General features: G+C 45.6%; 1 protein-coding gene across 3 annotated transcripts in view; it reads left to right on the top strand.

Moving 5' to 3' along the window:
- The first annotated feature begins 2,933 nt into the window (after positions 1-2,933).
- The window catches only part of ZNF423 (zinc finger protein 423), a 227,100-nt gene continuing 217,495 nt past the window's right edge, over positions 2,934-12,538 (top strand). For 2 of the 3 annotated variants that reach the window (XM_083870152.1, XM_083870149.1), the window contains exon 1: positions 2,934-3,891. In XM_083870152.1, coding sequence (XP_083726278.1) covers positions 3,852-3,891 — 40 coding nt within the window. In that variant the 5' untranslated portion in view covers positions 2,934-3,851. The remainder of the gene's footprint in view (positions 3,892-12,538) is intronic. The other variant, XM_083870150.1, reaches the window with a different exon arrangement.

Here is a 12,538-nt window from a genome sequence, read left to right as displayed (position 1 = left end):
TGGGACCACATAAACTCCATGTACATATATCTGGAGGAGATGCACAAATGATGTGTTGTGACAATAGAGCAGCAAAGCATTTAGGCACATGTTGGAAAACTCTGTGGAGCAGAGATGTAGTTACAGAGCAGGGCCTGGAGGAAATCTGTGTATTGCTGGGTTTGAAGATAATAGAGAGGGATGAATTAATAATTATATATGTATGTGCTACATTTAAAAACAGATTTATGTATGTGATTCATTCTTTTCTGTCAAACCTACCTTCCCACTTTCTTTAGCTATAAACCGGATATTTCTCAACAGATGCCACCATGGAAGACAGTGGTTTTAAGGTGCTGCTGCTTTTGCTGTAGGTGTGGACTTGAACTACTTTCATGGGAGGGGCTGGGGATGCTCAGACCAGGGCTCCTCACCTTGCTCTGAACCAGGTAGGGCCTGCAAATAACCTTCACACTGGCTCTCTGGCAACAGAAAAGGTTAAAAAAAAAAAAGAAAAAAAATTATAGATTTCCTGATGAATTTAAGACATGGAGAAAAGTTGGTTTATTTGTTCATTTTAATTGTGTGATTTAAAGTTATTTTTAAAAAACGTAGCAAATGTGGGAACAGAGTGCTGGATGGCAAAGGGGCTTGGGGTGGCAATGGGGCTTGGGAATTACTTGCCAAGTGGAATGTGTAAAACTAAGATTGAAATCCCCTCTTTGCTTGATTGCACGGGGATTTGAATTTGGGTCTCTGAACTCCTCTGAGAGTGCCCAACCGCCAGCACATTCTGGGATGAGAATCTGTCCTGCTGAAGCTGTTCTGCTTTGTAAGAATAATTAAATATTCATTGGGCCAGTGAGAGAACAGAAACAAGTTGATAGCCTGGGGATTAAGCCTCTCCAATAAGACAAGGATACAGAAGTAATTCAGTTCCTGATCCAACTCTGATGCTGAATGGATATGAATCTTGGGTCACGCTGACCAAATTTACCATGATCCTGTGTTTTTCAGTATCTGTATCACAACATTTTTTTCTTCTTGTCAACCTTCTTTATTTCTTTACAGAAACTGCTACTGCATTGGCTTTTATAGTGGTGAATCTGTGTCAACTAGACTTATCCCCATTTTTATTGGAATAAGAATTGGGGCCATGGGCTCTTTAGCAATCTGTCCTTGTTCCAGGATGCCTTTTTGAACCCCCAATTTGCGACTCAGTGCAGTAGGGTGGAGGGAGTAAACCTTGATTATAGGGGTGTTACAGGGAACATTTTTTTACTGTATGTCCAGTCTGTGGTGGTAATGTAGAATCACACAGTAGGAGGGAACTGTAAGCCTTTAATATGACATTAATAAACCCAGTAGTTTCTGTCAAATCTTAAGAAAACAGAAAATCAGCACTAAACATCTATTCAAATGTGATGCTGCACTAAGAAAAATTTTTACAGTTCTATACTGAACTCACACGATTAAATGACAAACTCATTCCTGAGTGGCTTCGGTTTCTTTTGGTGTGGGGAAAAAAGAAAAAAGGAAGATGTTTTCCAGATGGAGCTCAGTAGCAATAAAGTAGTGCCTATACCAGCCCCCTGCACCCCCGTTTGATGCGAGCCCGCAGGCTGGGCAGAGTGCTGGTCCTCACCACTGCCCTGGGGCCTGGCTTCAGCACCTTCCTCTGACAGGGCTGCTTTCACAGGATCTTAGCAAAACCCATTCCTTTCATTCAGGACACCTTATCTTTTGATGTCCAGATATACAACTGGACTCCACACGTGCCGGGGTCAGGATGCTCAGAGTCCCAATTCCTCATGTGCTGCTTGTTCCTCATGCGCTGCTTGGGGCACAGCAAAGTGCTGGATGCACCTTCTTCTTACACAGCAGTAAAGGCTCCGTGGAACGAACAAACCCCGTCTAAATGAGAGAGGAAACTGATGGAGTGTTTATCTTGAGTAATTTCATTCATAACTCGGCACCAAGTGCTCCGCGAGATGACAAGTTCGGATTTTTCTAGAAGCTGCCCTCCCAGCGGAGAGGCGCGGGCCACTCCAGGTCCTGCTAAATATAACACCTTGGGAGAGGCAGAGAAAAGTACCTCTCCCTCCCAGCTCTGCACAAGCAGGCGGCAGAGGGGTGTGTGTGTGTGTGTGTGTGTGTGTGTGCGCGCGTTAAAAACCGCCCGCGACTTTTCCCGCGGCCGCCGAGCCCCTTCTCGCTCGGGGGGGATTTCGGTGCCCCCGCCCCGGAGCAGAGCAAGGACAGCCCGGCCGGTCTGGCGGGGGCTGCGCTCTGCGGGCCGGGCTGGGCACTCAGCAGCGGCCGGACCGAACCGGGCCGGGCCGGACCCGACGGGGCGGGGGTGGGGGGTGTGTGTGGGGGGGGGGGCGGCGGCTCGGCGCGGCCGCGAGTCCGGTCCGCGGCGGCGGTCCGCGTTTTGCGGGCGGCCGCTGTATTTCCCGGGCCGTCCATGGCTCGGTGCTGTTGGCTCTCTCTCCGTCTGATCGGCGCAGGCTGCGCGGGGCTCCCTACGGGATCAGAGCGCTCCCCCGCCGGGACTCCACTCCTCACATCCTCCTGCTGGGACTCAGCTACATTTCCAGCCAAGCCTGGCTTTATTATGTGTGTCTGCACTGCAGCCCCAGCAGCAAGATCAGGAGGAGGAAAAGGAGCCAGGACAAAGAAAAGAGAGGGAGGCTGGCGAGAGCTAAAGAAAATAAAAACCCAGGGCAGCAGCGGCAGCAGCGGCAGCAATGAAGGCAGGAGCGGTGCCACCTTCCAGCGAATAACCCATGGAGGCAGCTAGCGGCCCCGGCATCGATGCAAAGAAGCGCTTACCTTGTTCCGCGAAGTGCGTGCGTGCAGGGGAAGGCGGCGGCGAGCGCGGCCGGCCGCGGGGAGCCCACCCAGCCCGCCCAGCTCCAGCTCCAGCTCCGGCCCCGGCCCCGGCTCCGGCTCCGGCTCCGGCTCCGGCTCCGGCTCCGGCTCCGCGCCGCGCACGGCCGCCCGCGCCGCGCCGGGGACACCGGGCGGCCGCCCCTCGGGCCCCGCCGCCAGCATAAAACAGGACTCGTCGCCCTCCCCGGTCAGCGGCGGGGGCGAGGAAGGGAGAGGCAGCCGGGGGCGAGCGGACAGAGAGGGAGGGAGGGGGCCGAGCGCGGCCGAGGGAGGATTTAGGAAAATCGCACCAAGGTCGCACCCCCGGAGCGCCCCGGATTGCGGGGCCGCAGCTCCTCGTGGGGTCACACACTGAGGGCTCGCCGCGCCCTCCCCCACCCCGCGGCCAGGACCCCGCACGGGGCCCGCCTGATTTTTTTTTTTTTCTTTTCCTTTTTTTAAAAAAATTTATTATTCCGAAAGTGCGAGCCGGACTGAGCCGCAGGGCGCCTGCAAACTTTAAAGAGAACAAAAAGGCGGGTGGGGGCGCGGGCCGGGCTCGCTTTGCGTCGGTAGAATTTGCACATCCAAGGGGGGGGAGGGAAGGAAGGGACAAAAAAAGCCCACCAAAAACCCAAACAAAAAAACAACAACAAAAAAACAAAACAAGAAGGAAAAAAATATTGCAACTGTTGCGCCCGTGATTTTTTTTCTTTTTTTCTTTTTTTTTTCTTTCTTGTTTTTTTTTTTTTAATTTTTTTTTTTTTTTCCCCGGGGGAAGGTGCCCGAGGGGGTGGAAAGAGGAGTTGAACTTGCCGCATTGCAACAGGCGAAAGAAGTGAGAAAAATCAAATAATCGATCCCGCTGCTGCCGCTTCGCCTCGCAAAGTTTGGAGGTGCGGGGGGCGGGGGGGCGAGAGAGAGAAGGCAGGGAGAGGAAGAGAAGGAAGGGACAGCAGGAACACGAGGAGGAGGAGGACGAGCCGCGGCGCCCGGACATGTCCAGGAGGAAGCAAGCCAAGCCCCGCTCGGTGAAAGGTAAGGCATCCTCCGCCGGCCCCGGGCAGCCGCCGCCGCCTCCGCCGCCGCGACGCGGCCAATCAGGGCCGGGGCCCGGCTTGGCGGGGATTGCGAATCCCCCCCCGGTACGGGCCGGCGGCGGCGGGGACCCCCCCGGAGCCGAGGGCGTTCTCCCCAGGCGGGGCACGGCCCGCCCGCCGCCCGTTCGGGTGTGCGGTGCCGGCCCGAGCCCCCGCACGCGTGTCGCGATAAGGGATGGAGGAATCCGGGGGCACCGCTGGGGCGGGGAGCGAGGAAAGTTTGGCGGTGATGCTCGGGGCTCGGGTGCGGTGGCGCATCGGCGGGCCGGGGAAGGGAGCAATGAGCTCGCTCGTGTTTTTAGCCCGAAATTAATGTTCCTTTATGATTGGGAATAGTCGCGCCGTCTGTTTGCTCCTTCTGTCCAATGCGCGCGAGGGTGGTGGAAGAAGGGGAGAATTAAAGCCGATTTGATAGTTAGGGGTTGAGGATTTGCTTGAGCTTGAAGAAACAATGGCCAAATTTAGTAAGGGCTTTATGAGTAAAGGTTAGACATTAAACTACTCGTGTTCTCCTCCCTGCCCGGCGGAGCGGTGTTTAAAATCTCCTGTTTACCTCCATGAGAAAACAGCTGCTGGAGAAACGTAAAGGGAGGGCCGGGAGCAGCCCCGCGCAGAGCTGCACGCCAGTCCTTGCCAGCTTTTGGACTTTTGAGTGAATGGTGTGAGAGAGAAAGCGAGATTCCCCAAGCCTTTCGCTCCCAGCCACGAGGAGCTTAGCTGATGTTGGGGAAGGTTTTATTGTCCTCTGCACAAAGCACAAGTCGCAAACTCAGTGGACCGGAGGCTTTGTTGTAGAAGCACAAAAGGATCAGAACTTTGGATGCCCAGAAGATGAAACAAAAAGTCCAAAGCTTTTGTAATTAAATAACTCGTGAGTGGACAAAATTAGCGTGCAGTTAATCGACCAGCTAAAGAACAAATTGAAACCCCATCCAGGGCCATTTTATATTATTTGTGAAATATCCATTATTTAATAGATGATTGCAACGTAAGTTGTATGTGCTTCAAATGTTTATCAAGTTTTTGTAAAGTCGGTCCTTCATCTTTTTACAAGCCCCTTATTCATTTTTCCCCAAACTAAGAGCACCTTTTGGCATTGTGCTGTGGGGCAGCTTTGCAGCGTGGCTTTGTGACCCTCGGCAGTCCCGGACAATCTGCTAAAGGAGCTACTCCAGTAATTGGTGGATGAATGTTACAGTCTCTGGGCAAGGAAAGGGCAGAGATAGAGCTATTTCTGGGGGATGCTCTGAAATACATTGTTTGAAACTAAAAGAATCGCAGTTTGAGAACAGTGGAGCAGGCCTTGGGTCATGACTTCTCTCAGATGAGGGGATCACATTTAGTGGCCAGGCCTCTGGAGTTTAAAATATTTTCCTGTGCTAAAGTGTCACATTTAACATTCAGGAAATAGTTCTATTCCAGTGCAAACAGTATTTGCTCTAGAAGCTCAGTTAGTAAACCTTGACATCTTGTGACATACAATGTTAATATAGATATTTACCATTTATTACTCTTTTGTTTTCTTCCTCATTACTTTTAGGCAGCACTATCTCTTGCAAGTGGTTGATAGTTTATAATGAAATTTTGAGTCTAATTCTGATGTAGAACTGATCACTATTTACATGATCACTTTTATGAATTAAAGCAGGTAGCTTACTGGCAAGTCATGGCTGAGAAACACTATCCCTTGTAATGCAGAAATATCTAGAAGGTCTTTGCAACAGTGAGCTGGGTGAAGCCCAGTTTTTAAAGATTCTAAATATTTCTGAGGTCTCTAGGCACAAAAAAATGTTGTTTCCAGCTTCAGCATAAACTGGATGTAAATTACAGCTCCTAGCTTGAGCTGCCTAATGGGGAGTCTAAGAATGAGCTGAATCTGGGTGAAATTCTAGATAATAGGAGGCAGCTCATATGTGCATGTAGGATAAAGAAATTATTCATTTCTTTCTATTTACCCATATCTTCTGCGTGTAAAAAGTCCGTTGTATACATTTTGTGGTCTAGGGAGCTGGCAACCCAGTAGATTGCCACAGTACACGTTTCCATGGAAATAATTGAGATGTAATAAATAAAGGCACTCTGAGGTCATAGGTTTCCCAATTCAACAGAGAAGAAAACAAGCATAAATTACGTGGATATATATGTGGCATTTAGGACTTAAAATAATGTAACATTTTTCTCTTTTCCATCTTTTATTTCACTTTGCATAGCAGCTTTGCTATTTATTAACCACTACGAGATTTGTGTATCCTTTTTCATTCAGAAAGATTATGAACTAAAATAGGATCAGTCTGTGCCTGTGATGAAAGGGATTATTCTGCATGCAAAAAGCAAGTTGCCTGCACTTTAAGTGAGAGCAATGCTGACTTTAAAGGAGTGATTGACTTTGACAGAAGTATCGAATGTTGACAAGTCTTAGATGTATGTTATTGAAAATGAAGTGATAGCAAACCCAAAGTGGATGCCAGCACAGCTGCAGGTCAGGTGGCCCCTGTGCTGTATTATCAGGTCTCAGGTTCAGCCTGGCAGAAACTTACAGCAATTCCTGCAGCTGTAACTCCAGCAGTAGCCCTGGGCTTCCCCCTGACATGGGATTTATGATTTGCAATACAATTCACTGATTTGTTTTGACCATTAGTTTGTGCAAACTTGAAGATACTAACCTTATAGCTGGTGGCTGGGGACAGTGTTGGCTTAAAGGAAGGTGGTTTCACATCAATGAGAAGGGAATAAAAGTGTGAGTATTGAGTCTTTGCTGGTTTATAAAATAAACAGTTAGGGGACAATGTGGTGGTAGCAGCGATGGAGTAAAATACTTTTCTGAAGCTTTACTTCACATCGCAGATGAAGCCCATGAAAGTAATTTTCCTCAGCATAGACTCTTGCCCTGTTGCCAGTAACCTCAACTGCTGAGAGCTTTTCCATTTCTCTGTAAGGAAGAGTTACACCTTACTCAGTGTTGTTAAAACCACGTGGAGCTGAACCCCAGAACATAACACATCTGTCAGTGTCAAAGCACTCTGTCTTCTCCCCCATTACAGCTGATGGACACTGATATTAACACCGATGTCCTTAAAAGTTTGTTTGGTGCTGGCTGCTGCAGGAGGCACCCAGTCCACTCAGGGGGCTGAGGAGGGCAGGTCTTCCTCCTTCTCCTTCCCCTTGGTCAAACTGCAGCTTCTCATGCTTGGGGGTGGTTCTGGAAGGCTGAGATGTGGGTAACAGCAACCCCTGGGTTTCCAGTCCCATGTAATGGTAATTGAGGCATTACTGGACTGCCATTTGTGGGACTGGGCTGGCGTTGGCACAAGGTTTTAAGCATCAGATGCACTTTGGCTGCTGAATTTGACAGTTCTGCAAATTGCTGTCAGCTTGCGGGGGTATTTTGTGCATAAACGTGCTAGTTGGTAATCAAACTGTTTTGCAAAAGAATGCACTAATTAACTCTAGATTTGTTATCCTACTTGAAGTTGCAGAATTGCTGTCATATTTTTTTGCTTTCTGTTGGCAAAAAATGCTGATAGAAACTTTTGATTCACACCCTACCTGCCTCATTTGTGTCAGTCAAGAAGAGAAAAGGGGGGTTGCTCATTACTTCGTTATCTGCAAAGTAAATAAAAATACTTCAACCATTTGCTGAGTTCCAATTAGTTGATTGCTATGAATGATCTTCTTTAAAGGAATGCTGTTTTACCTATCTGCTCATACAAAGGTTTGATTTTGAATGTCTTGTGAAAAGGATTCTCTTTGTCTTGATTGATGTCAAGAATAAAAGCATGATGGTAATATCCCTTTGAAAGCTATTGTATTGTCAGCTCTGGCTGACAGCAGGAGGCCCTCCTAGTGCTATAGATTAGCGCTGTGAAAACACTGACATTTTCTTTGTTATATTGCTGTTGTTCTGCTTGCAAAGTCAATTATACAATGTCGGAGCTCAGTTACAGAGTTGACTGTGGAAGTAACAATGTCTTTCATACTTGTCTTAAAGATATAATTTTCCTTTTTTCCCAGTTGATAAAGAAGAACCTGAAGGTACTGGAACAGTACATTCTACAAATTAAATTTTGACAAGTATAATCATAATTGCCAAATACAAGAGACTTGTGCGATTATCCTTTAATTTTACAGTTCATTCAAGTTTCGGTGGAATTTTATTGATACAGTGAAAGCAGCAGCTAAAATTGATAAAACTCATATCAAATAAGATTACGCTCTTGATTGTTCTTTATCAAGTGTAGCTTTTGGGGGATTAGGAATAATTGGAGATGTTGGTGTTTCATTGTGGGGCTGGTGCCCTGAGAGCGTTTGAATCCATGCAGTATTCCGAGCACTGCCTTCAGGGATTAGCCTGCAGTTTTTAATTTTTGCCTGTGTATTTTGCTACAAGCCTAGCAGCGTTCTCCTCTGAACTCCACAAGTCCCATTTTCCTGCCTTTCTCTCCCTCTGGTATGCTCTCCTGGACGGGATCTGGGTGGTATTTAACTGGTTTTACTGATTGAAACTCCTGCCTGTGTGCAAACACCTTTTAATTGTGGCCTGTTCCCATTGGTCTCAGTGAATATAACGAATAAACGTGGCCAAAAATTGAAGAGTGGGAAAGGTAACACAAAACATTTAAATATAAATGGGAAGAAAATAGAAATCTCATCCTTTTAGTGATGCTATGTCTAAAGCCATTGAAGAATGACTACCATTATGCAGCTCTTGGAGAATTTTTTCCCTCGTTTTTCTTCAATAATATTTGTGTACAATCAGTGCAAGTTAAAGAACATCATTCACTGCTGAATTGCTTCAGATGACACATGCAAAAAAATAATCAGAGACCTCTTGTAGGACGTTAATTGTAGGATTTCTAAATTACTGTTACAAACTAATAGAGTAACAAAAGATTCTACAGTTACCAGTAATTTGTCAGGATTTATTTTGTTTTTCTTCAATAATTGAAAATTAATGTCTTGAAGTGAAAGCAGATGTTCATGCCATCCTCTGAATTGGATATAAAAATGATGTTTTGTAGATGCGTTAAGCTTGTGTAAATACAGATTGTCTTATCATAGATGTGGCTTTGGCTTGGTTTTATCTATTGTTTGGTGCCAAATTAACTTTTAGGTTAAATGTGGGTAAGTGGTTTAAGCTTGGTTAAATTAACTAAATTGAATGCTTGAGGTGGTACCCAGTGATCAATTACTACAGTAAATGTTTTAAAAATCCTACCTCACCTGCTGGCTTTGTGAATGATGAGAGTTTCTCATACTGTAGAATTAATATTTACTTCTATTTGATAAGTGCATTTGCAATTGTTTACTTGGCTATTTTTATTGCATTGATTAATTTCTCTTGCTTTCCAATTCCAATTTGTGAAATCAGTTTTAGATTATTACAAAATTTAAAAAATGCAAACCACTTTTTTTTTTTTTTTGAAAAAGAAATAATCTCCTGGTCTCATGCCTCATGTTTTATAACATTCTCTTACACAAAAGATTATTAATTACCCACAATAATTGAACTGTCTTATAAAATGCCCATATCAAGTCCTCATCACTCCATCAATGTTCTCCGTAAATGCCTCTGAAAAAGCCTGGCTATTATATTCCCTTGTATCCTAGTAAATGTGCTGGAGAAATGAAATACTACTAATATAAAACCTGTTAGAGACTCCTGCTAAATCTTGACTGACAAATGGTGGTGGAAGGGAGGGCCTGGCTTTGGTGTGTGCGTTGGTGGACACGGACTGGGAGAGTGTGGGTGGGAGCTGGAGCCAAGTGAGGACCAGCTCTGAGCTCTGTGTGCATTTATTCCACATACTTTTAGGGCCCAGAAGTGGATTCTCATGCATTTTCTTTCCCAATGTCCATTAGTAAATGGAGAGAAGCTAGTTCCTTTTTCTCTTAGACAAATAAGGTGATGTGAGTTTTAAGTACTACATCTTCCTGACAACACCTAGATGTGTGTATATATATGTGTGCAGCAGTGAATTATGGTGGCTTATTGGAGTCACATTATTCTGGGGAGTAGAAGGATGTGCGGGGACTAAAGGTCTCTTGTGACATTTCTAGCTGCAGAAAGGCTTTGACCTCTTGCAATGGCTTGCTTTCAAAAATGGAAACAAAGGGACCCGATGGTGTTGGAAACTGGTGCTGCCATTTGGAATGGGCTCACAGGTCTCCTTGTGGTGCCGTGGGCTGCTGTATGGCATTAGCTTTCCACAGAACGACTCACTTCAGGTAGCACTGCAATACCCATCTGAATCTAGCCATAAGCACCTTCATTATATTGTTTGCACTTGCTTAGAAAGAAAACCTTTTCCTTTCTAGCTACAGATTAGGCAACAGAAAGACCAATTTGTAGAGCTTGTAAATGCCACTTGTTAATCATATGCAGTACAATTATTAATTTTTTTCCCTCTTCCCCCTTTGGATGTATTAAGTCAACTTTTTAGCTATTTTATGTAATTGAAATTTGCCCTTTTGCTACCTGGGCATGAATTATTTTTGAAATGTTGTCATTACCCGCCCTGCTGTGAGGTTTATCTCTTCTGTTCATCCTAATTAAATAAAACATACTGTTGTTTGCTGGTCTCGTGTTGAAGTGAATTACCTGCCTGAAGGCTTGTGCTGGTGTCGGGCTCACTTCTTGTTGCAGCAGCAGCCGTTGACTAACACATTTACTTTTAGATTTTCATTTCAAAGGGCTCAGTTTGTGCAGTGTGACAGGTGAATGGTGAAATGCTTTACAGGACTTTCAAGAGCTGAACAAACAGTAAAGGACTTATTGCTACTGCAGCCGCATGGCAAGTACAAATGTAAGGCAGCCTTTGTGGCAGAGAAGTGTTTCCTTTGCTGGGTAGAGGCCACTCAGGAGACCTGAAGGGCTCACTTGGGTATGCTGGAGGTGAAATAATCTCAGTCGTGATCTCATTTAAACCCACCCTACCTGTGTGTTCTCCTGGGCAATTTCTAGTAGGGTTGATCTCGTCTCTCTTTGTAGCATCACCCGCAGTCATGTTCTCCTTGAGTCTGGCACTGATAACGAAGGCTGCTTCAGAAGTGTAACAGTTGGAGTTTCTTCACACAGAAGTTATTTCTAGTTCATATTAGAGAACGTAAACAATGCATTCAGGTTTTAAAGTGAAGCAGAGGGAAAGAGCCCTGCTTGTAGAGAAACAGTTTGTTTAAGCCTCTGATAGAGGCAGAAAATGTGTTGCTCACTAGTGAAATTCTGTTATGAGTAAAAGTACAAGAATTAACAAGTCGCTGTACTCCGGTCTCTGTTGGCTCCTGCTAGGCTCTGGAGGTTTGGTCAAATGTGGCCTAATTCTGCTTTCCAAATATTAAAAAAAATTACACAGAGGGCAAAAAGACAAGTTCTTAATATGCATATCCTGGGAAAATCCTAAACCAGTATTTTTACCCCCTCCAGTCCCAAGGCTAATCAAAATTCCTTTGTTTCCACATCTACCATTAAAATATATGCCTCCCTTGGTTGCCTGCTGACTGTACAAGTTTAACCACTCAATCGATTGGACTCACAAAAGCTGTTCCTGGCTTTACGTAGTATTTGCCTACAGGTAATTTAGGGATTGGGGTGAGGGTCCCGGCAACCTTCACCAGGACTGGTATCTAAAGTTGCAACTCTCTTCATTCCCTGATGATCCTCATCTGGCTGGAGGTTTTTCTGGGTTACTACTGAGGCAGGTTAGCCAAGCATCCACCTGCTTATTGCTGGAACTGCATTGCTGGAGCAGCATGGGCAGCTGAGTGGTAATGAGGATAATGGTAATGAAGTCAGACTTGCCTTGTGCTTTAAAAAGGGAGTGGTGTAATGTAGAGATGGAGGCTTTGCTGGGTGTGCATCTCTTGTTGGTGTAATGTAGAGATGGAGGCTTTGCTGGGTGTGCATCTCTTGTTGGTGTAATGTAGAGATGGAGGCTTTGCTGGGTGTGCATCTCTTGTTGGTGTGAGTACATTTTTCCCCCCCTTGACAGCAGTTGGAGCTGGGTTATATGTTGAAGTCTGAGCTCTCTGAGTAGTTCTGTTAATTGAGGTTTTTGTTGGAAGACTGTGAGTAGGCTTTTATCAGCTGTAGGGTGAAGACTCTGTCTTGTTTTTGTGATAGTGTTTCTTACAGGCCTTGATGGGGATTGGATTTTAGTCTCATTCCTTGCACTGCAATTGAAGGAGCAGGAGCAGCAAAGATTTTTGATGGGAATAGTAATTCAGTATCTAATGCTGGAGAGAGTGTCTCGTGCTCCTTCTGCTGACTCTGAGATTGCTGCTGGGAGGATTTCCAGGGGAGCACTGGGAAGGTTCAAGGTGCACAAGCTGCAGCAGGGCTGTGGGAGCTCCTAGATGGCACTGGGGAAACCCAGGAGACCTGGGTTGTGTTTAACACCTGTCACTGTAAGCAGGTACAGATTTAAATGAGAGAAAGTGATTGTGATTCTGCATTTATTCAATTTCCTGGCTGAAAAAATGGAAAACTAAAAGGAGGTAGAGAAAAAAACATGGTAGAAGGTTGAACTTCATACTTTGGGCAGTGGAAATGCTAAAAAGCGAGAGAAATAAAATAGGGAAAGTATTAAAGT

Source organism: Zosterops lateralis (assembly GCF_965231275.1).
Source record: "Zosterops lateralis genome assembly, chromosome: 12".
Taxonomy (NCBI): Eukaryota; Metazoa; Chordata; class Aves; order Passeriformes; family Zosteropidae; genus Zosterops; species Zosterops lateralis.
This window is presented reverse-complemented; position numbering and strand designations above follow the sequence as displayed.